General features: G+C 43.3%; 1 protein-coding gene across 10 annotated transcripts in view; it reads right to left on the bottom strand.

Moving 5' to 3' along the window:
* Positions 1 to 187: 187 nt before the first annotated feature.
* The window catches only part of RHOBTB1 (Rho related BTB domain containing 1), a 118,933-nt gene continuing 91,483 nt past the window's right edge, over positions 188 to 27,637 (bottom strand). For 8 of the 10 annotated variants that reach the window (XM_036083969.2, XM_078077677.1, XM_036083971.2 and 5 more), the window contains 7 exons: positions 20,164 to 20,349; positions 16,429 to 17,408; positions 14,713 to 14,831; positions 8,952 to 9,102; positions 5,627 to 5,715; positions 2,939 to 3,044; positions 188 to 2,393 (listed from right to left, as the gene is read on the bottom strand). In XM_036083969.2, the coding sequence (XP_035939862.1) occupies positions 2,224 to 2,393; positions 2,939 to 3,044; positions 5,627 to 5,715; positions 8,952 to 9,102; positions 14,713 to 14,831; positions 16,429 to 17,408; positions 20,164 to 20,349 (1,801 nt within the window). In that variant the 3' untranslated portion in view covers positions 188 to 2,223. Of the gene's footprint in view, positions 2,394 to 2,938; positions 3,045 to 5,626; positions 5,716 to 8,951; positions 9,103 to 14,712; positions 14,832 to 16,428; positions 17,409 to 20,163; positions 20,350 to 25,388; positions 25,447 to 27,637 lie in introns of all 10 variants that reach the window. The other 2 variants (XM_036083976.2, XM_036083975.2) reach the window with 2 other exon arrangements.

Below are 27,637 nucleotides of genomic sequence, written 5' to 3'. Positions count from 1 at the left end.
GCACTGGAAACGCTGCTGGCCGAACCGAAAACAGAGATGACAGTCATTGAAGCTGCCTTGTTATGGAAGCATACATAGCCCCCATGACCCAGCACCCTTACGGTTTTGATAGTTTTCAGAAAAAGCTATTTAAGTCACACACATGATATTTTGGTAGTCCTTAAAAAAAAAAAAAAAAAAGGAGGCATTTTATAGCTAAACAATTTTATTGGCTTTTTGTGAAATAAAAAACACGAAACAAACCACCATGGTTAAAGGCCATAATCAGCAACAACCAAATGAACCAGCCACTTGGTTACAGCAGCTGATAACAAACACCAGTGGATATTATTGCTTATACCCCAGGTTCATTTATACGTCCATTATGTTTTGGCAAGATTACAATCACATGGGAACTTTGGTTGTATAAACTCAACTCTGACCACTCACTAAAAACTCAACTTCTACCATTTTATGATGGGATATATGTCAATTCCTCCTGAGTCTTGACATTTATCCTCTCATTTTGTCTCCTTTCTCCTTCTGCTAATGATTTACAACCCTATTGACCAAAACTTAAAGTAGATGCATTTACAACCATCCATTTCTACTCTACTGCCCTCTCCTTTGTCATGAGAGGGTGAGGCATTCCTGGGCCTCTCCAAACTCTTGGATCTGGTGTGTATCCACCGTCAGTAATAAATGTCCATCTGTAATCTGGGTAGATTTTCAAATGCATATGGTTGTCAACATTGGGGTTTGGACTCAACTGTCTCTTTTCCAACTTCCGAAAGCTAGGAAAAAAAATCAACAGCCTTTAGCATCAGTAAGTTGACCTCCCGACAAAATAAGCCCCCGCCGCCGCCATGCCACATCCCACGGCAGGTATGGCGCTGGGGCCTTAAAATGCTCCGTATGAGTGCTGTAACATTTTAATGTACAGAGAAGCAAGGACTGACTGCCTCTCCAAAGCTCCCCTGCTCAATACTTTCTGTTTTAACACTGAAAACTCAGAATGACGAAGGATCAGGACTAACTCACAATAGCACCATTTCCTAGACTCTTGGAATAAGATTCCTGTCTGCGTTGGAGACTGCAGGGACCCCAGACGACCCAGCCTCCAGCTTTGCGCCTTCACAGGCCCTGCTGACCTTCAGCAGGGGTGGGTGGTCTGCCTCAGCCTACTCCTACAGCGGCCTGAATTTTCCCTGGGAAGAGTTAAAAATGCGTGTCTTACAAAGTGAAGTTGGCTGCAGGTGAGAGACCTGAGGAAGCCTGTTTCCGTGGGTGAGATGTGACGAGCTTGCAGATGATGGGACAAAGGCTGGGGATCCCTTCCTTTGCCCATCTCAGTTCAAGTCTTTGAAGAATCTGCACGCAGAAGCATGGCAAGATCGAGGAACACGGAGAGACGCAAACCCTCACACAGCCACCCAAACACCAATGCTCTTACGGTATCTCGTGGGTTCAGGTCCACCGCTGGGTTTGCCCTGGATAATGCTGGGATTGAATAAGCCCTTCTAATGATTATAAAGATTATCCTTTTGAATCTGGACATTTTAAACAACAGAAGACTTGGTATCACTGTATTTTACATGGCACATATAACCATATAATTACTAGCATTTACACGGCAAATATTGTAAATACACATTCTTGGAGTTGACTTGGTAATTATACCACTGTTATTCGGCAGAACAAAGATTAAACACTCTCTAACTTGCACTTGGGGGAATTTCGTTCCAACCCTGTACTTCACAACCAAAGGATAACCCTCTAATTATGCAATAATGCCTGGTGGTCATGTGGGCCAAGAGCATCACAGGGCGACTTCATGGTTAATTTGTGGCCTGTAAAATAAAGTAATACATAGTATTTTCATTTCAACAAAATACAAGAGACCATATAAAAATATTTTCTAATTTGGACTTTGAAACATGAAAGCTGGATTTTTTTTTTCCTTGGTATAAAAAGAAACAAAGTAACGGACTAAAGTTTATTAAGCCTTCTAACAAAAAATATACATATAAGTTTAAGGAATGCAGTGAGCATCAACTTCCCTTTTTTGTCCAGGCTCATTGATGGGGAGCTTGTGCTTTGATCCCGACAAAGATAAATGCACAACAGTGGAGGAAGATCAGTGCCTGAAACCTGAACTACGACTTATCTCTAATAATAAGACTAATTTTACAGTAGTGCTTTTAAAAGTGGTGTGTCAGATGACTGATTTTTGTCTCTTCCCCCTCAGGCAACTGCTGGAGACGAATTCCAGAAGCACCACTTTCGTCTTGAGTGATGTTTATTTAGTGCAATATCTTCCTTCTCGCGTTCCCTTTTCACGCGCTGGTAGTGGTCTTCCTCCTTCAGATACCACACAGGGGGCCAGCGGTGCCGCTCAAAGTATTCCTGGTTGTCTGGTGAAGGAAAGGTGCAGACGATGAGACCCGCTGTGTTCGTCGAGGGCTTCTATATTCTAGGTTCCGTGCCCCGTGCTTCTCGTATATGCTCCCTTCTACATCCTCCCAACAACCCGGTGTGTGGGGATTAGGGATCAGGGGTACAACCATTTGCAGATTGGGACACTCAGGTTTCGAGAGTTAGAATCACTTGCCTGAAGTAGCTGGGCACGGAGAACCTGAACCCAGGACCACTTGGTTTCCGAGCGGAAGCTTGCTCCTCGGCATGCCTCCCTAGACAAGGGTGAGCCCACCCCCTCCGCAGGCTCTGCGGCAGGGAACCCCGGATCCCGCTCCATGCAAATCTCCCAAGCATGAAGTTCTTCGAAGAGGATTCCTGCCCCACAATCCCTTGCGTCGCGTCACGGGCATGTGACCACCAGCCAATCCCAAGGACTTCCCCCGGAGCTGCCTGGGGCCTGTACACCTGCTCAAGGGCACGGAGGGTCAACGCTGCAGTCAGAGCCGATGGGAACCGGACTGATGGGAGCCTGTGTTCTCACCTGCGGATTTCGATTTGATCTCCTTGCGGAACTTGGAACACACGCTGTTGTAGTTGGTGCAGATGTGGTGCAAACACCAGGCGGCCAACTGGTGGGCGTTGTGGAACTACAGGGAAGTGACCAAAAAGGGGGTCAGACTCTACTTTCTAAAGTGGGGCCACAGAGAAATCGTCAGCCACCGTAGGGGTGACAGAGATGATAAAGGGCCCGCGTGACTGATTCGGCAAACCTCTTGTTTTGACTACAGTGTTTTGACTTTGGCTATGGTGCCGACGCCAGCCCAATATAGCGCTTGGCACACCCCTTCCTTACCCCTGTGACAGGTGCACCAAAAATAATCACCGTATCAGATCAGGAGCTGAAAGCGCCCCTCTCCACCCAGCCTCCCCTGCCACTGGCCCGCTAGTGACTCATGACTGTGGCCTCTGGAAGGTGCCAGCCAGCAGCAAAGCAGTGACACAGACTCTGGTTAAGGAAGCCTCAGCCACGGAGCACTCCGTGTCGCAGGTCAGAGCTCGCCTTGCTGGGGCCAAAGATCTGAAAAAGGAGACTGAGGAATGTGTACCTGTCCTTTGGTTACATAAGAAGAGCGGGTGGTGTGGGCAGGGTGGCAGGGACCCGACACTCCACAACGACTCCTTTCTGAGCAGATGCTCGGGGGGAGGGAGCAGCTGAGGTGGCTGTGACCAAAACAGACTTGGTGCTCAAAATGCCACAGTCACCTCCCCATTCCTCCCCAAGTTTGGCAAGTCTCCCCCACCCCACACTTTGTCCGTGTCCTCAGCTATCCATTCAGTTTGTGGGTCTTGAGGTTTCTTTGATCAGGTGAAACCCTGAAACCCTACAGGGTGCTCCCTCGGGGGCCCACATCTCTGCCATGAACGAAAGGTCCATATAAAAGCTGATGTCCCCAGAAAATAACTCAAGAAACTCTGAGAGTTGCAAACCCAACATTATAGACCATTTTTGCTGGTGCTTCCAACTTCTCTTGAGATCAGATTTCTTTCTGAAAGTAAGACTCGGGCACCGGTGAGCTGGAGTTGGCTTGGATCTGCCCAAGAGCGTCAACGGTGCACATTTCTTCCCTACTCCGAGGTCAGCAATTTCACGTTGTTAAAATTGGTCAGGCAGAGGTGTTTATATCCTGGACCTTGGAAAATGCAACAGATCGGGTGCCACCTGTCCGCACGCTGATGGCTAAATAAACCCAGCATGCCACGAGGCAAGGGTCTCGTGAATGAGCTATGGTACGGGAGGCTCCAGCCTAAACTCTTCCTGCCGAGGCTCGTCAGGGCGGGGACCCAGAGCAAAGAGACACAACTGCAAATCACTACCTCAAGGAGACTGGCCCTACATGCAATGCTGGGTCATTACATTTTTCTCCAGGAGGAGTACTTACTGGAGAGAGCACAAGTCATAAACTGTGCCCCGGACCTGGTTCCAGAGACCTCAAACTCCAAGTATGGACAACCCATTTTGATGGGACCTTGTTGAGCCTACTGCAACAGATGCCTGTTCTGGGTTTTCACTGTAACCTCTATTAGGCTGTTTTTCACGCTGGATTTTAATAATGTGCGCTTCTGTCTATTTCTCTGTCTATGATTGCCCCGAGGGCAGAGAATCTGCCATTTATATCCATGTGTCCTTTTGTCTGGGGCAGTGCCCGGTGTGCGTGGAGAAAACCACAAATACTCGTTGCATAAGTCCAAACCAGGAGGCTGCTGTAAAGTCTGATTCTGCCTTTTCCCCTTTTGAATGCAAACCGTTCCTGTGCAACTTGACCTGCTACTTGCCTCCCTCCTCTCCCTGAAACCACCTCCTCTCCCTTGATTGAGAAAGAGCCATTCAAATCACCTGACCTAAGGCTTAGTAAACCTCGGCCCTAACAGAGAGGGAACAGAAAACCGAACCCAGTGGGCTGAAGAAAGGACCGAAGAATGTCTTCTTCATTCCTTCAGAATGAAACTCAGTTGTCAGTAAACTCAGTGTCAGTCAGTCTATGCCAGGGACGAAGCATCCCACACATGCAACAGGGTTCTACTCTTCACTGCTCGTTCTTGAACATTCTCTCCCACTTGATTCTCAAAATAATCTGTAAGGTTGATAGGATGTGAATTATCATCCCCATTCATTACGGATAAGGAAACAGAGGCAGAGTTTAGGTTTGTGCCTTGAGTAAGTCATTTGGGACAAAGCTGAAGCCGGATCTCGGGGCCTCTCTGGAAGAGTGCAAGTGTGTACAGGGATTATGGAATCACAATATTGCTATTAACAAATACTGATTCTGGAAAACCCCAGGAAAGCTGCAGTGAGAGGTGGGGCATTAGAGGGCTTCATGGAGTTCTAGAAACCGTCTGATCTTGGCCAATATGTGTCCAAGAATTCAAACAAGGAGAGACAGAACCTTCCCCTATCATGCCCCAAGTTGTTCTCCCACATGTGAAGCTGGTGCCTCGGGGGACAACAGGGCTGGCGTGGGGTAGGGTCCGTGTTGTTTTCTCAAATGAAGCCCAGCAGGGGGAATGGTGCATGAAACGTGAAACTCTCAGATCTTCTCAGTGTACACAGGGCCCTCTGTGACTCAGTGGTGACATCTTTATTTAGACAGATGCAACAGCGGAATGTTTGATCAGCATTAAATGAACTGGTTGAACACACTTAAAAGGTGAAAGGCAAATTGTTACAAACCTGGGCCAATTCCAAATACGAGAGCACTTCCCCGTCAATGCCCACACCACTCATCGCGGCCTTGGTCAGCTCCTGGACAGCATACTGCTCTGGGGAAGAGAGAGAACGAGAGTAAGTTGAACCATACCCTTGCAAGCCAGACATCTCACTTAGAGAGTCTGGTCTGGGACCACCTAAGAGGAAAGGAATATGGGACACAGCTCTGGCAGTCATCTGAACTGAACTCAGGGCCCACTGTGATGGTTGGTCTTCCAGCATGGGGAGTTCTGGTCTCCGGCCATTGCACCAATGACTCTGGGACACTTGTTTGCACTTCTGAAATAGTTGGAGTCCTCCAGACCTTCACTGTCCAGTATGGTGACTACTGGCCACGTGAGCCAACTGAAACTTAAATTGAAATGAAATAAAATTAAAAATTCACACCCTCAGCCACACTAGTCACACCAAAGTGCTCAACAGCTACACGTGTATTGGGCAACACATAGAACATTTCCATCACTGCAGACAGTTCTATTGGATAGTGCTGCTCTGGATAGTCCAGTGCCTTCCTAGAATCCTCTAGACTCTCTAGTATCTTCCTGTTTGACAGCTTCCCCGCTCATATCACTCCAATTCTCAATAATCTCTGAAAGTGGAAGGACTGAGTAACAGGAATGAATCCATATGGGGAATTAAAAATGTGAATGCAGATGTCTTTCTCAACAGCTGCAGATGGGTAACATATTGTTCAGCCTGTTAGATTCTAACGACTGGGGGGGAACCTTCAACTGGAAGTAACACAAATCTAGCTGGGAGAGCCAATTCTGCCTGGGAGCTGTGCCCAAGGCTTCTAAGTTGAATCTAAATTGTGATTCTGAGATGGAGTGGTCTCCTGCCTCTGCTTGGGCCGTCCCCTGCCTTTGGGACTGACGTGTGTGGGTACAATCTAGGCCCACACTCCTAGCTCCCTGAGGTCGAGGTACTCTTTTCATCTCCAGCATTGCATCTGTTCTTCTAATCCAGTAAACTGACCCAACCCTGCTTACCCTCTGTTCTATGCACTTGGGAGTCAACATGCCTCCATGTGGTCAATACGATATCTAGATGGGAATGGTTTCTTTGGCACAACCTTCATCAGTTGGATGGACAAAGAACTATTTGGAACTACATTTTCCAAAGAAGTCGTCAGGCTTTTTGATTTTAGATAACAGCTACATTTCCTGATACTCATTTAACATGTTGGCTTGCAACACATTCTTACCCCAGAAACTGATTTTTATTTTTTTATTTTTTTATTTTTATTTTTTTAAAGATTTTATTTATTTATTTGAGAGAGAATGAGAGAGAGCACATGAGAGGGGGGAGGGTCAGAGGGAGAAGCAGACTCCCTGCCGAGCAGGGAGCCCGATGCGGGACTCGATCCAGGGACTCCAGGATCATGACCTGAGCCGAAGGCAGTCGCTTAACCAACTGAGCCACCCAGGCGCCCTTTTTGTGTGTTTTTAAAGATTTTATTTACTTATTTGTCAGAGAGAGCACAAGCAGAGGGAGAAGCAGGCTTCCCGCTGAGCAGGGAGCCCGATGCGGGACTCGATCCCGGGACTCCAGGATCATGACCTGAGCTGAAGGCAGTTGCTTAACCAACTGAGCCACCCAGGCGCCCCGAGAAACTGATTTTTAAAAACTATGTTCTGAACACTCTATACTTAACCCAACGTTATAAATGATTAAAGGGATCATCTTAGGCAGCTATATATTTAATCCTAGCAGTAACAGTAGCATTTAATAACAAAAGGAAACAGGCTTAGAAGTCTGCAGTTCACACCAGAACCTCTCTTTGATTCAGTTCTTTTCACGGAGAGGTCAGTCCCAAGTTTTCGTCACTGTACTTCATATTTAAGCAAAAATGGCACTAGTTTAAGATTAATCACAAACCTTGTTCAACAGATTTGGTTCCAAATTGTTTTTGACCCCATAAAAAAAAATCAAATTCATCCTCAAAGGTATACCTACTTGTAAACACTGAATAGTCAAAGAGATCAGAACCCATACTTTTGAAAAAAGGAACTGCCCACTGCAGCCTCCTAGGGTTAACATTTAAAAAGCAGGGCACTCTTGTGGACCTGTGACTTCAGGGTTGTTGGTTAAAAATGGTTTTTAAAAAAACAGCAGTGCTTCAACAATCTCTTTCTATCTTTTTATCCAGTGGGGGAAGAAGTAAGGCAAGGAGAGGACTTGGGTCTCCAGCTGGCTGAGTATAGCAGAAACGTGAAGTCCAGAGAAATACATTTTATTCCAAAGACACCTGCCAGAAAGTGAAGTGCAGATATGACCAGCTGGTTTGTTCAAACATTCATTTTCATTCACTTCCTGATTCAACAGGTATTTATTGGGAAGCTAATATGCTCAGGCACTTTGCTGTGTGCTGGGGACAGTAGGCCAGTGTACAAAGCTGTCACTATTTCTGCTCTCACGGCTCACAGGAGTCAGCTAATGTAGTGACAAACACCCAGACTGCTACCTGACCCTTCTCGTGAATGAAGCTGAAGGTTTACATTTAGGAAACATGTATGTGAATAATACACGTCTCCTATTTAGACCTGCTTCAGCCTAACAACTGAACAAATCCAGAAATGATTTTGGGAAGTGAAGCCAAGTCCCCCTTTCTTCTTTCTCCCAAAATGCTCTTGACAGTGTCAGAACATTTTCTAAAATAGCTTTAAAAAAACCACTTACATAATGCTTACTAGGTGCCAGACACTGTTCTGAGAACTTTATATATATCTTAACTCCTTAATCTTTGTAACAACTCTACGGGAGAATAACATGATCCCCATGCTAACGAGAGAGAGAGCAGACACAGAGTGGTGAAGTGTGAAGTCATCTAGCCAGTAAATGGTGGAGTCAGGATCTGAACCCGAGCAGTCTGGCTCTGCAGCCTATGTTCTTCACCACGGCCTCCTACTGCTCTTTCTTAAAGACTGTGTCTGAGCACACATCAGGGGAATAATATGGACACAATAGTTTTATTTCCAATCCCACGGTCCACAAATAAGGCAGAGTGCACAGAGCATGGGTCTCAAGGGCAGGGATCATGCATCACTCATCTTGGTAATTGTGTCCCCCTACAGGGTCTACCACAAAGTAGGTGCCTAAGAAGTATTTGTGGAGTTGAATTGGGCTGTCTGATACATTTGATCTACTTATTATCACCCTGCACAAGACAGTCCTATACTGGGTGATAAAAAATTTAATTTTTATTCCCTGGAAATGTTATTTTTGCTTAAATGTGATTTTGATAAATTTGACAGTCAGACCCTGCATGACCCTGAGTCATCAGACTTACCTGCAAGTGCAACCAAGTGTGGCAGGCAAAATCTGTTTGCCAAGGCAATTAATTCCAGTGGGTCCAGGTCCAAGTTAGGTGACAACTGCTTGGTATAAAGATAATCCAATACCGCTTGCATTGACATCTTGTTTATGTTCGGGAGATATACCTGAAATGTTATTTGAAAAGCTAAGTTCTGCTGAAGAAAGCAGTGGGTGCATTTCCAGGCTATACTGCTTATAAATACCCCAACCGTACAATTTGATATTGGCAAGTCTGGGATACCTGCTTTGAGGCCGCGTGTAGAAGTCATTCGCTATTTATTGCTTCAAACATAACAGTTTGATTTGTAGATGACGAAGGAGTGGGGCTGCCTGACAAAGCCTGATTTGGAATTTTTAAATGGCTATTTGGACTTATAAATCAGACAAACGGTCTGTAAATGTATGATGACATTATGGACTCTCCTCACCAAGTACCTTCTAATACTCTATTGTGGGGAAAGAAATCTCCCAGCAACATGACAGGTGTGGGGGTAGCTGCAAACAACACTGTTGCTGACACACGATAGAGCCCCGCTCTCTAAGATGTCAAAACAGAGGATGAGCAACCACCCTGGTTGCCACAGTGACTGGCGTGATTCCAATGTTCTATCAATATATGCAAACACAGTATACACACTTCATTATTTTTCCTATGGCACAACCACATAGATTCAAAATTATTGGAACATTATCAGGTTATCAGTAGATGCAGAGAATCCAGAGACATCCTGACCTGGGACATGTGGGGAACAGTTGGTTGGGTCTGGTAAACTCTCCTTTGTAGGAATTACCTAATCTCGAGACCTCCTGAGCACCTGCAGTTCTTGCCAATATTGATACCTGCTAGAGTTTGCTAGAGAGCCAGGGCCGGGATCAGTGAGGATGTACACGGCGCAGAAGCACACAGTCAAACTAACCCCACAGGATGGGCCCTGGTATAGGACAGAACAGCACCACTGCCTTTGACTCCAGGCATGATGATGGTGATAAAAATTAAGCTTAATGGAAGGCCTCCTTCACACGTGGTGCTAAGCTTCCCACACCCAGTATCTAATCTGATCCTTATATTCTCCCTAGGAGGAAAAAACTATTATTTTTGCCATTTTACAGGTAAGGAAATTGAGGTTCATGGAGGTTAGTAGTCCCCTATCCAAGGTCACAGAGTTAGTAAGTGACTGGGATTTGAACCTAGGGAGTACAATTCTATGCTCAGAACTGCTGTGCAGTACAAGAAACCCTTCATGGCAAGGAAGCTAAGGTTTGGGTCACAGTACAATTAAGTACCATATTTCACTAACAGTTCTTAAGCATTAGATTTCTAAGTTCAAAAGGATGAACAGTTATTAACTGCCTATTTCTGGTACTTAATAGACCTCTATACACCATATAAAGATACAATATATGATTATATCTCTATTACACATGATTACATCTGCATTATGTATCTAATCTTTCCCTTTATGTATATATTACCACCACAGTCGACATGGGGCTCATGGCCAATGCGTTCTGGTGTCGTGGTTCCAGATTCACTTAAGCGATAGCAACCTGTTATCATCTTCCTGCACAGCCACCAGCCACCTCAGACCGAATATCCTGGCCCACAGAACCTTCTACTACTGTATCAAAGGGAAGGCCTCCCCAGACCTTCCCAGAAATAGTAAGAAAATTATACACCCACCCCCTTTCAGACATAGTCGATGAGAACAATTATGATCTGGTAAATAAGCTGCATGAGTTATTACCATCAAGGATTTGACAAGTTTAGAGTTTCTTTAGAGTTTCTAGCACAGCCTCGACAATAGATACAACTTGGCAAGTAGAAACTGTTACTGATGTTATTTGAAAATAAAGAAGCCACCGTATTGTAATTAATTGCTGTTCCAGTGAATCTAGCATCAGTTAGACTTGTGTATATGCTTACGTACATACATGTTGACACATACATGCATTTATCTTATACAGATCAGGTCTGGATTCGCACAGTTTTCTAGATAATTGAAGTTGTGAAACTTAAAATTTGGGCCATTTTGATAGTGAAAGTATATGCATTTTACAAAGTCCTAAGTGCTATAAAGAATTAGTGATCATAAATGTAAACAGTGCCAGAGCTTTCTGTGAAGCCCTGTTCTCAGCTACGGGGATACCTGCTGTTTTGGAAAATAGTGGCTTGGCGGACAAGGCAAGAGGCTGGTGCAGGCCCAGGGGTTTGTCACTAAAATGAGTGTGACCTCTGCCAAATCATTCACCCTCTCTGATCCTCGGTGTCCTCATGCGTTATCTGGGCGTTATTTGGAAGAGGTGATACCTACAGCTTTTTCTTCTTCACTGAGACTCTGGATTTTGAAGATATTTGGATTACCTTAGCATTTTTTGGTAAGAGTGTGTTCTAAGTCACGACAAAATGAACTTCCTAAGTGAAAAGAAATTATTTCTGGCAGCAGGAGATGACAGATTCCTGTAAGCAGCCCTGCCCCAATACTTCCAATGTCTTCGGCGTGTTCTGACATTTGTAATCATCCATGACCTGCTTTTTCCTTCTTGCATAACACAATGCTAACAGTTTTTTGAAGCGATGGCTTTGTTGGGCAAAGAATGCTTGGGACCCTTAGAGCGAATGAGAATAAACTAAAAGCACGTTCGGAACCTGCACCTTTTTTTTTTCCTCATTTTTTTTTAAAAGACCATTTCTGTGATTTTAATGTTTACGTAGAACAATGGAGAGGTCATTTCATAGAACTTTTAAAAATAATATAAAGCTACATAAGAGATGGAATTAAGAATTTTGCATCCTACCTGCTGGATGTACCTTAAAAAAAAAAGTCAGCAAAGAGAATATAACGCTATCCTAAAAAACGTCCCATAGTCCAGTTTCGTTGGTTTAAAATTTTAATTGTGAAAATCAGCTCAGACTATTAGGCTTATAATTAGAGACGGTCTCATAGAGAATGAGAAAGTATTCCAGATCCAGAGCATTGCTTACTACAAGCCAGGCATGCATTTTTAATGAACCACTTGCTGAGTACCTCTAGGGAGAGAATTATGCTTACTGCTACATTAAAAGTAATGAGAAAAATAGAAGTAAAATACAATGTCTTCTTAAATATTAAGTGACAAAAAATGTTAAAGTAACATCAATGTATATTTTCTTCCTTTCTGGATATGCATGAGAATTCTATTAATGCAAAAAAATAAAAAGACTGAATTTTGAGGGGGAAGTCAGATTTTCACAGGACAATAAAGAGTTAATGGGTGCCCTAGAAAAGGACAGATCCCAAGTGCCAATACAAGCCTGCATCAGTCATGGAATATTTGCTGAGCGTTTAACTGATGTTCCTCCCTCCCCATGATCCCTCTAACCACACTTTGCTAGTTTAGGAAGCTGGGGGGCTTTTTAACTTAGGGCTTTCAGGGGACAAAGATTTTTAATCCTTCATGGAAAGAATTAAACAAGAATCCTCCAGGACAATAGTCACCGATATTTCTTGAGCTTCCGTATGTTCCAAGCACCGAATTCTATGTTTATACATGTGTTCTCCTGACTTATCTGCCCTTTGAAGACGGTTTTCTTGTTATCCCCCATTTTACAGATGAGGACACACGTTAGGAGAGGGTCGGTCGCTTGCTCAAGGTCAAGCTGAGACTAGAGTTTATCACGACATAACCATTACAGTCTACAGGGGAAATCAAGGGAAGGGGCAGGCAGGGGCACACATGTCAACAGCTCATGGCATTCTCAACACACTGACTAAAGGGATCCGGCACGGACCTTCGGTTGCTTGGGTCCATGGTCTCTGTCTTCTAAGTTGGGTAGAACGTATCCATACCTATTAGCCTCAGCTGCCATGTTAATGACCTAGTCTTTCTAGGAGGTCGTGCTACCAGGGGGCCCCTCCAGGAGAGGCTGTTCCCCATGTACGTGTGCATTCACATTGTCTGCCAAGTTTTTGTTTTGGTCACCTCTCCTGCACATTTTAATCTGGAGCTGATTACGGTCCATTCTGGGAAGGGATAAAGGGGATTAGCATTTGTGAGGTCAGCTCTGACAGTGTCCCTTTGTGCCTGGGTTCCTGACCTTGATCAACTTCTCTGCTGTGTTAATAGCAGGTGCTCGGCCACACAATCAGCACACATTTCAGTGAGCTGGAAAAATAAGGGAAGCCAGCCTCCAGGCCCTTTATCTCTGGAGATGACTGAAGTAGGTGAAATGCCATTTGGATGAAGTTTTGTCAGTCAGTGGCTTCCCCAGATTTTTTTGGAAGTAAGAGTGAAAGAGTATTAACCCTACCAACATCACAATAAGTCTAATGGCAGTTACGTTTACTTAATGCTCCTGGGGTGATTTGCAAGGTCTGACTTTTGTACCCCACTACCACACTGTGGGTTATCATCATGCTTTCCAGACAGGGAGACTGGAGCTCAGAAAGGGGGTCGCTTGCCCAAGGCCACACAGCTTGTAAGTGGAGGAGTTGGGATTCGAGCCCCACATCCTTCACTGGGCGGCCTCCACGACGCTGCTGATGTCTCAGGGACGCGGCTCTGAAACCCCTTTGGTGGCACGGGAAAGACTTGGTTAGTTACAGCTGAGGACCTCCTGATTCCGAAAGGCTGCTAGACACCAAAAGAGGTCATCAGGATAATTCTGACACTTTTTGCCCACACAGCAGACAGCCTTTTGCTGGGGGTTGGTTTAGGAGCAGCAGCAGTTTGTTCTGGAAGCAGGAGGTGGCCCAGGGACCTCCTCTGCCCCAGCCCTCCGGGCTTGTGATTCTGCAGCCCTACTCGGGGATGCAAATGCAGGCTCCTGGGTCACAATGGGAGTGCTCAGATTTCTGCGGTGAGGGCCCCTCACCGCTATTGTTTTCTTCATTTCTTTTAAAAGTGTGGAGAGAGATGCTGAGATATGCAAAACAAGCAGCCTCTTGGGATAATAAACTTGATGGGGTGTCCCCATGTTTTTTAAAAAAAGATGGTTAAAAAAGACTTTCAAAACTCAACAAAAACGTTTGCTCTTCTAAACTTAGATGTGCTTGAGTGGAATTTTTCTTTCTTTTCCAATCGAGTTTGTAAAAAGATGAACGGGTAGGGTCTTCAACATACTGCTTGCTCTGCTCTAAGATTATCCTTCTCCTGGAGATAGGGCTGGTGCCCGAGAAGTGACTCAGTGGCCTCCGCGAGACCGAAGGGAGGCGTGTTCAGAGGAGGGACCATTTGCTCTGTTGCCGTCTCCGTCCAGTGAACAGACCGTTGGAGAAGGCAAGTCCGGCCGAGCCTCGGGGAGTGCCGCAGCTCCAGGAGACCGTCCAGGGCGTCCCCCATGCCCTGGGGCGTCCCTCACGGGGCAGATGAGAAGACCGAGGCCCAAGGGGGTGGCTTCTTAAGGCCCGCCCTCTGGTCAGGGTCTCAGCTGAGCCCAGGACGGGGATGACTGAGGAAACTTTTCACTGCCTTAAACTTCTGGAAGACAGACTCTGCCCCTATTGGATGTGATTTTGCCGGTATCTTGCTTGGGGACATTTGTTAAAAAGTAGAGCCAATCACGTTTTACAAATGAAAGCAGTGAGCAACAGACACCAGCTCCTCTTAACTACAAAATTAAGAAGAGGGTGACCTGACGCTCAAACACTGCCTAAGGAACTGGTTCAGGGAAGCAGTTAAATAACTGAAGTCGTCTGGTTAATTAAACACATGCCCATTCACAGAGATACCACTTGGGCTTTTCAGAAGGCACATACCTCACTGTTGGCGCTTTCCACAAACGAGCCCCCAAACATGGCGGCCATCCACCTGCAGCTACAGATCAGCAACGGTTTGTGGGCGCTGATGGCTCCATCATCCAACCTAAACGTCACATCTGCCCAGGGATTGAAGAAACATAGCCGTGAGCCAGCTTTGCTGAGAGTTCTGCCCATATTCGTCCACCTACATCTCCTACTCTCTCTTCCATAGCTTTACTTAGTGATTTTGTATCAACCTCCACCTTTGGAACACCCAATTCCTTCTATGTCATTCGAGGATTGGGGGTAAACATTTAAAATTGCACATAAGCTCACAACACAAATTCTCTGAACCATATAGTACCAAAAAGGAGAGGAATATTTTTTCCTCCTTACTATGAAAAATTTCAAAATAATAGAACAGTGGAAGAAATAGTACATTGTTAACATTCTGCCATGTTTGCTTTAGCTATGTATGTGTGTGTGTGTGTATAGATAGTGAATATGTGTGTATATGTATACACTTTTTTAACAGATAGCATGACACTTCGAACTACTTTATCAAGAATTTTCTAAAAATAAGAACATTTTTCTAGATAATCATATCATTATCACACCTAAGAAAATCAGCAATGATTCCCTAATTTCATCCATTATCTAGTTCATATTCAAAAATTTCCAATTATCTCTAAATTGTATTTATAGTTTTTTTTTTTTTTAAAGACAATCCACTTGAAGCTCCACATTGTATTTGGTCACTATGCCTTTGCATTAAGGGGTGGGCGATTCAATTCATTTCACTTAAGGTCCATTGTTTAATTTACTGCAGGTTTGTAACATTGCTTTTCATTAACTTTCAAGATGGCTTCTATTCCATGATGGTCAATGTTTCAGGTAAATATTATTTATAAGCTTTAAAATTAATGAACAGACTCAGTAATCAATGACTAAATGTATAGTACTAAATGTGTATCATCATGACAGGCATTATGAAAGATAAAGACAAAACAGAAGTGTCCACATAAATAAAAGTCAGAAAGTCACATTTTTACAATGAAATACACACACACACACACACACACACACACAGAGGGCAATTTCAGAATTTAGTAGAAGTGTGTGCAAGCAAATATGTGAGGACACTGTGGCAGCAGACGGCATGGTCATCAAGGACAAAGAAGAGGTGAGGAAAATATAGAGCAGGGTAAAGGAGTGTGAGAAAGAAAAGGAGAGGAGGTGGGCAGATGAGGCACTCCTGATGGGAACGCAGACGGTTGCCAATATCACCTCAAGGATTTCAGGGCCAAAGGGTCAGTGGAGAGTAGACTTGGTCAGGGAAAGGACCCTGAAGGGGAATCATGAGCATCAAGCTGACTGGCTCTGGCTCAGGCTCAGGCTCAGGGGTAATGTGACTTACCTTCGAGAAGCACTGTGATACCATGCTGCTTTAGAGGGAAGCTTGCGTACAAATCCTGCCTGTATGTCCTGGGGCAAGTTACCTAACCTCTTTGTCCCTCAGTTTCCCAATCTGCAAAATGGAATAATCTTTAGCCCTTAAGTCTGATAAGTCTGATAAGAATGAAATAGATGGATACATGCAACTAGAAGGGTACATGAAAAAAATAAGCATTTATACATGTTAGTGATGGTTAGTCTCTCCTTTACTCGTGTATAGCTAATGTTTAATAAAACACAACCAAACGGATCGATGACTTTATCATTGGACCTACTCACCTGAGAATGTCCCTTTGCTGAGACACTCTTTTATCCGATTGGCCTTCCTGACATGAAAAGCTTTTGTAATCTCCTGGTTCATGAAGGCTTCCTTGTTCATGATGTTTTCCACCATCATCCTCAAATCAAACATCTCCAGAACCTCTGCAATCTGAGCCAGGCCCACCAAGTCCTTTTCCTTTTCATCCAGTTGTCCCGTGTACAGAAACTGGAGCAGGGTCCGGAAAGGGCCCGGCTGGACGGAGGAGTCCATCCTGACCACGGTGATGGGGCCCACCCGCTTTGAAACGGGATTGACTTGCATCTCCTTGTGCATGCCAACGAACCCCTTGCTCCAGCCTGACAAAGTCTGCGTCTCTGGAATCGAGCTATCCGCTTCCATCCCCGGACCTTCCTGTTGGGACAGGTTTTGGCTCGAGGACTTCCACTGATTGGTCTGAGGGGTCCTTGGGGTGCCTTCCTCCCTCTCCTCGTCTGGGTCAAGGCTCCATGCCCGCCCCTGGAAATCCCTGCTCTGCTTCTCTTTCTCACCAGCTCCTTCACTCCCATTTGGGGTTTCTTCACATTCCATTAAAAAAAGATCATAAAATTTGGAAGAGGAGGTAGCGAGGTAAATTCGATGTGCAAAGATGTGCTCCTGGTCCTGAAGGACAAACAGGACGTCGGCACACAGAGGATTGTCCAGTAAACAGGCAGCTTCGCTCGTCCCCGTGGAGGGACATTCTGGAACTTTGATGACTGGTGGAGGGGCTTTTGGAGGTAGGAATGGTGCCTGAAGTAAAGGTTTCTGAACTTTCTTTAGGTGGGATTTCCAGAACTGCAGGTGTCTGCGAGAAATCAGCGCTGCTCGGATTGCATTGTCAAACACGTCCTTGATGCCGAATTGGTCAAAGACGCTGGTCTCATAGTACGGTATGCCGAGTTCCTTCGCAACCTCTCGGCCTTTTTCGGGGGGCAGAATATCCCCTCTCTTTATGGGCCTAGAATGGAGGATTTAAAAGTTATAATCAGCCTCATTTTAGGAAAAAAATGGTAATGAGGGCCTATCAAAGCACCTAATAGAACTGTATCTTTAAAGTCCTATGCAGGATTTTTTTTAAGCGCTGTGAATTTTTTTAAAGATTTTTATTTATTTATTTGAGAGAGAGAGAGTATGAGCGGGGTGGGGAAGAGCAGAGGTCGAGGGAGAAGCAGACTCCCCGCTGAGCAAGGAGCCCGATGCGGGGCTTCATCCCAGAATCCTGGGATCATGACCTGAGCCGAAGGCAGATGCTCAACCGACTGAGCCACCCAGGCACCCCCCTATGCAGGCTTTTAATAAGGCTCTTGAAAAATCTATCAACCTCAAGTCTTCCAACCTTAAGCCTGCAGGAAAAAAAAAATGCTTTCAGTAGTAACTACAGTAACTGAAGTATCAGCCTTATTTACTAGCTATATGATCCTGGGCAAGTTACTTAAACTCTTCAAGCCTCGGTTTTCCCATCGGTAAAATAGGAATAATAATAGTAAATACCTACATTTTAAAGGACTCCTGAGAAGTTGAAATGAGAGACTATGCCAGCCCACAGGAAGCGCCTGACAAATAGCAGCCATCACCCCATCGTCACCGTCATCTTTGTCACCGGCACCTTATGCTTACATTTTGCTTTGCAACCTTACAAAGAATCCATATGCTTTTTCTCATTTGAGCCTCACCATAACCCTGTGGGTGTGATTTTCATCCACCTTCTGAAGAAACAGAGGCAGCGAGCTTAAAGGGTTTGCCTCAGGTCACATTCGAAAGTTGCCAAGAGACCTCTGCCAAGCAATTAGAACCCCGTAGTTCTAGACTGGTTAAATGGTTCACATCCAATGGCCTATTAAGTTCCTTCCATCACGTCTGTGAGCCTTCTTTCATGTCTCACTGCTTCTCTTCTCTTCCACGTCTGCAGTCACACTGTCATCCTCTTTTGCTTGGACTAGTGCATTAGCCTCTTGCCTGTCTTCAGACTCTCCACATTTTAGCCCACAGTGCTCACTGCTGCAGGAAAAATCCTTACATAACAGAAGTATGACTTGCAGCTGTAATTCTTTTTCAAGATCTCCTCTGGTTCCACAAAGCTCATGGAACAAAGGCTATGCCCTTTAAGCTGGCACACAAGGCCCATTACAATCTAATCAAACCCAGAGAGGCCAAACCTTTGGAAGCAGTGTAAGCAGAATAGTGCCATGACTATGGCATAACACGGTAAATGGGCAAGATGTGATTTGTTGTTCTATTCTACTCTTCACAAACACACTCTTGATTCTGAGACATAATGTTAGGAATGGATCTTCCTCAATAAATATTTGGCTTTCAGAATCAAAGGTAATGTGCTTGACAGGTGCTGGTCTTAGGAGAAATACAACACTGGTTAGAAATTGGATTTGAAGACCTGGATGGAATGCAAGGAAAAATGGTAGGGTGTTGTGAAGGTGGAAGGGGGTGCAGGGAAGAAGGCTTAACTTCAAGATTGGCTCCTCTGGGCATTTTGTGCTCCTGGTTCCTGGGACTGACTTGAAAATCACTAGCACTCTTCAAGGCTTAGTTCAAATACTGCCTCCTTCATGAAATCTCAGAGCTACTCTACAGAGGGGACTGTCCCCTCTCCATCCTCTAGCACCCGTAACTCTCCTCTAGTCCTCCACGTCCGTGGTTGTGAGGCCTGATTGTCTTAGCCGATTCTTTCCCACAGAAAGTTCTGGATGCCAGGGGCAGTCTCTTTCACTGTTAAGTCCCCTTTCCCCCTATGTGGCTTCTAATATGCAATGCCTAGTCCACGCATTTAACAGAAGGACTGTGAAAGCCTAACATGAACCGTTTTCAGAAAATTTATCTGAAATGCACCAAGAACATCAGAAATTGTCTAAAGAAAGCACCATTTGCTTTTGCTGTGAGAGTATAAAAAGCTGCCTATACAAAATTTTTGTAATAAGCCTATTAGGCAAACATCAAAGGAAGGTATTAATATCACCATTTTTTGGAAAACTATGCTCTTAGACACAAAATATATATAAAATTATTTTTTATGAAGGGAATATGGAGGGGGCACGGGTTTTTACAAACTCTTATTTCCCCCTAAAACTGGTATTCCACATTTTATACAGAGTCAAACAAATCCTCTTTCAGGTTGATTTTTAAACTTGTGACACTTTAAAAATATAGCTACTAGAGACATTTAAAAAACAGTGTTGCTGTTTTGCAACTATAGGTCCATATGATTTTTAAAAACTAGACACTGCCTTTTTGGGAATGAAATATTCTCAGACATTGGATTGAGGAAAATGAGAAGACTAAAAACACTCGGATGTGTGTATCTGTATGAACTTGATATTCCCGGGGCCAGGAACTGTGGCTAATCCCTCTGCACGTTTATGAACTTTACTATAATAATCATAATTTCAAGAATGACATTATTATGAGTAGCCAATGTTTTGTTTAATGTTTTACAAATTTCAAGGCACTTTTATTCACACCATGTCACAGTTGGAGAATTCACTTCCAACAATGGCCAACCATTTTACAAAAATGGGTTCCTTACCTACGAGGGGATGGTGAGCCTGAGAGGGTCAGGATTAACAAGCTAACTTAAAGCACATGGCTGACTGATGGAGTCCCAGGACCACTGAAGAGCGTAACCCTAGCCTACAGAGTCATCTGTTACCTCTAAATTTTAATTTGGCCAGCACAGCAAATCACCGAGTCCCTTGGCTTACCTCGCTAAAGGGCGTCTGGCTCGATTAACAGCTTCAAGATCAGCATAGCGGAGGTCTAGCTGGCAGCCAACCAGAACAACAGGTGTGCGGGGGCAAAAGTGCTTGATTTCTTGATACCACATGGTTTTCACATGATTTAGGGAATTGGGATTAGCGATAGAAAAACAGAGGACCACAACATCAGACCTAAAAGGAAATCACAAAAGAAGCTGTATTGCCTTATCACTTTTTTTCTTTTATCATTATGGTTCCCCCCACCCCATCCATCTAAGGCCATATCATGTCACAATAAAACAAAACAGAACAAAACAAAACCACGGATATTAAAATACATCTCGGAGTCATGCAAACAGCTTGAGAAGCCCCCACATTCCAGTACCAACACAGCCTGAGTTTATTCTCATACCACACTGCAGAACGCCTATATATCGAAGTTTCTGATGATGTTATTTTACAATACAGATGATTACCCAAACTTGATTCAGTCCTGGAACCACAACATGCGGAACTATTTCTGTTTGTCACAAGAAATAGTTTCAAGATAAAATAAAACAATAAAAACTACCTTTTACCAGTTTAAACATAAAGGCGATGATGACTCAACCCAATGAGATAAAGCAAACAGTTTAAACATTACTGAAAACATAATAGGTATTTGCTGTCCGGGGTCAGCAAATACACAGAAGGATTTCTGCCCTTCTTCCCACTTAAGCACACATGTAGGGAGCACAACCGCTTATCTGTTTCTGAAAAGAAAACGTCCTGAATTTTCAGGGATTTTGACTCTTTACTAGGGATATGGCAAGAGGGTCGTGTTTAACAGAAAGCCAGCAAGAGTTAGGTTGATGACTAATAAGAGAATGTCGGAAGCAGATTTCTCAAATGTTACATGTGACACACAGCAGGTAAGTGGGGAAAGGAAAAAAGTACTTTATAGTCAATTTTGACATAAGGATCTTCTATTTTTATATAATAACTTACCATTCTAGAAGCCAAAGAACAGTTTTACAAAACAGTTGTTCAATTATGGTGTTTGACAGCTGCTAAAAGGTATCTTTAATAAGAATTATAAACCAATCATTCTAGGTTAAAATATGCTGAATGGTGACTTTGAAAACATTGAGGCAGAAGAATATAAAAGAATAGGAAAAATTATGCCCAAGGATTCAAGACTATCTGGCAGCTAAATTCAGAAATAAACTCTTACAATTTTATTAGATGCTAATTTATTGCCTTTACTGTTTATGTAATGAGAAGAATCAAGTCGATGAATCAAAACACCTTCTTTTTAAATCATTAATGAGCTTTCCCCCCTACATATCAATGAAGACAAACAAATATATCTGGGCAACCATAAAATTTCTAAAAATAATCATTTCCAATGCAGAAAACTGCAGGGTGCTTATATTAAATGTAATTCACAAGTTGAATCTTTAAATTTATATCCCAGAAAAACTGCACCAGTCCACAGCACATACAGGGGAAAATCCTGAGATTAAAATATTTACAAATTATAAAAGAGGACCTAGGACTCAAAGTAGATGAATGTATTAATCTGCATGTATAGAATGTCCTTGAAATAGATATTATCAGAGATTCATAGACACTGGAAAATATATTATGTGTAAAAATATGTATAAGTATATAAATGAAAGGGAAGCATGTCTTGTCTTCGGGATTCTGATTTAGTTAGTGGAATATTCTGTGCACAGCCTTACTTCTAATCAGCATAAATAACGGTATCCAGGAAAGCTAAGAATGCTTTGAATTTTACATTTTTTAGGAGCTGAGTTTTCTATTATTCATAATCCTATTTATATAGGATATCTGATGCAGCTCCGCTCTAAGCTTCAACCCGATCGTAAAACAAAGCCACCATGAATTTTGGCACAGTGAGATTAACATGGCAATCTGTGAGGTTCAATATTATAGAGAAAGAATTGAGGAAATGGATCCAGTACCTAAATGTAGACTAGTATGTATATGCCTAAAATTGTTCTAATTGGTGCCCATTTCCATATTGAAGCACATGGCTATAAAGGAAATATTCTCAGAGCTTAATTTATATGACAGACATGTAGCTAAATGTCAATTCTGTTATCTAATTTTATGATACAGCATGTGAGGTTTTGAAATCAGAGCTGGCTCTGTTGCCAAGGTTACCGGGATAACACTCATGCCACTGAACACATACTAGTTACTATTCAGTTGACCTGTAAACAAGTACAGACAGGACCTTGGGGGTTGGAAAAAATGGAATCTCTTGATGATAGCAGCATAATGCCATCACACAATACAGGTCCGGAGGGCCCAACCTCTAACTGTGTCGCATCAATATCTCAATGCATGAAATGCTTTTGGAAAGCTAGAAAAATAATTCAATGTTCTGTAAATATTTTGCCTCAAAAGGATGATAGTTAAAGAGAATAGGTTGTATGAGAGCAATACTACCTCTGAAGCTAGAATAACTTATTGAATAAAAATTCTATTTGTGGTCCTTGGAATAAAGTTATTCTTTTTTCCTTTTATTAATGCACATTTAGGGGCTAGGAGACTGCAGTTTCCATCGTTTTACAGTGAGAACAGTTAAAAAATAAGATCCTATTTTACCTACCAACTTGCTTCAGTGTCTTTGGCTTAACCCTTATTGATCTAAATACAAATGCAAGTGAAGGAAACATTACATACAAATTATGGAGAATCCCATTCTTCAGGCCTGCCCTAATAATGTAGTACCCTAATCCTGATTTTAACCAAAAGGCTGGGAATCAATGGATGTGGTGATGGATGGAGCTACAGAAAGATGCTGTTTTGACACATTCCTCCTTAGCCCAATATTCTCTCCTAACCCCTAACTCTTCACACAGCAGGATCCTCTGCCATAATAAACACCTATACAATCAAGTAACTATTTTGAGAATGCCATGTAGTCCCTCTAGATTTTGAGCTGCTTTTCTATCTAGTCAAGGAAGGCACGAGACCTGCAGCTAAGAATATCTCCAGCTTTAGGCAGAATTCCAAGGAACTAGAGATATCAAATAACTTTTAATCAAAACATTCATTCCTGTGTGGAGACTGTTCAGTGTCTGACACAAGCCCGTGTTTAAAAATGCCATGCCTATGAAAGATAACAAGAAAAAGGCAGGTTCTAGCATTTCTACTTCTGTGGCTCGGTTACATTTTTTTACTTGGAAGGGTTGAGTTTAAAAATAATTGGGAGGGGGAGGTGTGATGAGGACATTCTCACATACTATGCAGCAGGGTTAGCCTAGAAATGACCTCAGGGTTCCTATTTCAGCTGTAAAAAGAATCTGATAGGGTTTAAATGGCGTCCTACAGCTATTTGGAGTAGAAAGCACAAGAATTTGAGAATGCAGAAGCAAAGCACAAAGTAGACAAAACTCTAAACTCCAGAACTTGAATATTGAGAAGGGGTAGGAAGAGGTTTAGATTTTGTTTTTTGTTTTTGGGGTTTTTTTGGACCCAGCTAAGTGGTTTTAAAGGAAGCGAGGATTACAAAGGATTTAAGAGTGCAGGGTCTCAGTTGCTTACCTATGGAATGTTTATTTTGGGGAGAAAAATGTAATTTCTTTTCCCTAAGGGGAAGGTATTAATATAAAAGTTTCACTAATAATACCCATGGAGTAATGTTTTGATTAGTTAAGTAAAAAAGAATCCAGAGTAAATCTGTGTGTCGAAACAATTGCGAATCTCGCTTCATAGAAGGGTGGGAGGTGGGGAGGGGGGTCAGAGAGAGCCCAAGTCATCCAAAAATGCTTAAGCTGATAAAGCCAACCTCAGTTGTATCAGTTTTTCTTCAGATATTAAACAAACAAGACAACATGTTTTTTTTCAGTTATCTTTTAAGGAGACCATGGGCCAAAGATAGCATGTAAAAAATTGGCAAAGGTATTTGGGTAACATAAGGAGTGTGTGCAAAGTTGGGACCAATCTTTGTTGATGGATGCAAGAAAAAAAATCTGAAAACAGTGCATCTTACCCACACATCTCGGCTCAAGCTAGGCTTGAAACAGCCAAGGCCATACAAATTGCCCAGGCCTGTCTTTATAACATCTACAGTGAAAGAGCAAATGTGGTGGGAAAAGGTCAGAGAAGCAACCAGAAGGTAAACTGCTTTTCCAATGTGAAATATCAAATTCATCCTTTGAAGAAGTGGTTGAAAAAGGGTAGACAATCACTATAACACTGCGTTGTTAAGAATGGATTTCCCAAGCTCCTTCCTATCACAGAAGTGTTCTTATCTTCTTGGTTTATTTCGCCTTTTCTAGTCCCATCCACCCTGCCACCACTGTCCTGCTAAGGAGCTTCTGCAGGCCTTGTGTTTTCTTATCTGGTTAAGTGGAGAAAAAAATACCTAAGTTATCCTTTATCTAAGAGCCTAACATTAGGCGAATCTGATGGGCCATTGTGAAGGTTTGTGGGTTCCAGCTGGTCCTCCAGAGAGCTGTGAGCGGGACAGCCAAATGCCCTTCTCCCACGGGCCAATTCTGGTCTGGTCTTGTCTCTTGCTGATGCACACTTGGTGACCAAGAGTAAACCAACAGTTCTATTTATTTGAGTTTCACTTGGAAGTATCTCCTTGTTAACATACCCTTTAAAGCCTTTTGTTCTGTGGTAGGACCCTACTTCTTTACACGTCAGTACTGCCTACCATTTCTTTTTTTAGTAGAGACTCCCTATATCCTTCATCTTGGTAGAGATCATGATCACATTTTAATGGGCTTCTTTCCTTTGTCGGTGCGCACAGGTCCCCTTCTGGCCAAGATTCAAGTAGGAGTCCCTGATCTCCCTCTTTGGGGCTTCAAGCTTCCTTCTCCCCCTATAACCTAGGTAGGTTCTTTACAGAAACATTTTCAAAACCATTCATGTCAACAACACACCTTTCATGCATGTGGTCTGACAGCGCTATGCAAACAGATCAAAACAGCACGAAAGAGCTGGGAGCATGGCAGAGAAAGGGAATGTGTCACATGTGGCTTTGGGAAGTTTTAGTAGGGAAGCAGCCCGGTGTGTATGAGATGCACAGGGAGTTGTCAGTGATCGGTGAACATAACCATCAGGAGATGAATGGTTCTTATGTAAGCTCATACTCATGGAGGATGGAGAGGTCTGTAGGGGAGCGCCTGGCGGGGGGATCTGGGGAGAGCAGGGCAGTACCATGCAGTGCCCTGGATGTGAGCAGAGAAATCAAGTCAATACTTTACCAATAGCAGTGAGGCTTCTTAAGTACAGATGTTATGTGGGGGAAACTGTCAAAACACCCTGCAATATATCCAGATTTGGGAGTGATTAGCATGCGCGACTATTTCTTCCAAGCCCGTAACTGCATGTTTAGTAGGAAGCAACATTTTAAACCGGTCTTCCCCCACCCTCCAAAACTGAGGCCAAAGCAATGCACGCTCTTAAGGGCAGGAAAGCCGTATCAACATCCCACCAACGGCACCAAACCCTGAGATACATAAAACTTGAGTCTTAAAAACGGTTGGCTCTTCGATCATGATACAACTATTACGGGGGACATTGGTCCTGCTGTAGAAGGTTCTGGGTTATCATCCAATAGAAACTGGCTATTTTTCACTCAACATCCCATTTTCTCTACTTAGCAATCCATGCTCCCTGTAGTATATTCATACATCTCACACAATCATCAGAAAAAGTGAATGCATGTGAAATTGGGTGAAGCATAAGTAATTTATTAGAAGAAATAGTTTAAGCAATCTTATTTAACTCCTGGTCAATGAGAGCAGGAAGCATTGACATAAAGAAGGCCTGCTTAATAGGAGAAGGTGAAATTGTGGTAATAAATTCCCTCCCAATACCACCTCTCATTCTCATTCCTCTTTGGCTTTCCCTGAAACTAAAAGACGGAGGAACTTCCATCCTGTACTGCTCACTTTTTCTCCTGAGAGCAAGACTAGCTGTAGATAGAAGCAAGCCTCCATGTCAGTCTGAATGCCAGATGGGAGGTCTCTGGGATTAACCTCCCTGACTCTTTTGAAACAAATCTAACTAGCAAGATCATTCCACTACAATAGGAAAGGGAGTTTACCCAGACCTCTCAGCAATCCTCCTTGAATCAATAAAGGTACAAGGACTTGTCAAGTCACTTATCCAACAGCAATAAGCAATCATTCAATCATTTCTTCCAGCAATATTAACTGATAATGTACATACATATGTACTCTCCTAGACACTGAGGTTACAGCAATTAGTTAAAGACACAAATCACTGTCCTTGTGCTTATCTTCATGCTCATTTTCTAGTGGACAATAAGAAGAATATGTAAACTATGTGGTGTGTTAGGTCCTGACAAGTACCAGACAGGAAATATAGCAGGGAAGGGGGACAGACATATTAGGGAGCAGAAGATGCTTTTGGAATGAGGTGACCAGGGAGGGCTTCACTGAGCAGATGACATTTCAGTAAAGACCTGAGGGAAGTGAGGGAGCTAACATGCTGCTATCTAGGGGGAGGAGGAAACAGCTAGTGTGGAAAGGAAACAGCTAGTGCAAAGGCCCTGAAGCAGGATGTGTCCCTTAGGATAAGGGGGAAAAAAAAGCAGGAGCTGAGCTCAGGGAGGCAGTGCTGGACCGAGGTAGGGAGGGCCTCATGGTGTCTGGCTCTTAACTTTGAAGGAACTGGTGAACGGTTAGGGGTTTTTGAGCAGAAAGACATGATATAATCTATGTTTCAACAGGATTGCCCCACTACTATAATGAGAACTGACTAAATGGTGGGGGGTGGGGTGGTGGGAAGGGGAGTGTCAGGGGGAAAAGGCAGAAGGATGGGACCAGTGAAAAGGTAACAATCGCAAGAGATGATATGACTTTGGCCTGGGAGCAGCGTAGGTGGTGAGAAGTGGCCACATTCCATATATATGTGCGGGGGGTGGGGTGGGGGAGCCAGCAGGGTTTGCTCATGGCCCGAGTGTGGGATCTGACAAGAGGAATCAAGAATGATACCAGAGTGCTTGCCCTGAGCAATTCTGTCTTCCCTGTTCCTGGTATTGACATGTGTAGTTTAGCATTTCTAACACTGAATTGTAATTATTTATGTTGCTGTCTTCCCCGCTGTACCAGAAGTTTCATCTTCAGGGAGTTTGTCCCATTCCTATTAGTTCCTCTCCCATTGTGTACCACACAATTGTTTGTAACAAAAGAGGCCCCCATGCTGTTTACTGAATAAAAAGGCCTTATAGATATTGAAGGATAAAAGACGTAGATGCAAATGTGTCTGCAGTCCTAAAGTCTAAAAGAAGTGAGGTTAGGCCTAAAATAAGTCAGCTAGAGAATACATTAGGGTTTTGATAAAGAGTGAAAACAGTTTGTGAGCTATTATATTTCTTCAGGCAATTACTGCTGAAAGCCATGTAATATCTCTGGTATACAGCACAGATTAACCAGTTAATATATATTTTTTAATTATTGGAATTTATCTAAAAAATCCGTTTACC

This window comes from Halichoerus grypus, chromosome 7, assembly GCF_964656455.1.
Source record: "Halichoerus grypus chromosome 7, mHalGry1.hap1.1, whole genome shotgun sequence".
Lineage (NCBI taxonomy): Eukaryota > Metazoa > Chordata > Mammalia > Carnivora > Phocidae > Halichoerus > Halichoerus grypus.
This window is presented reverse-complemented; position numbering and strand designations above follow the sequence as displayed.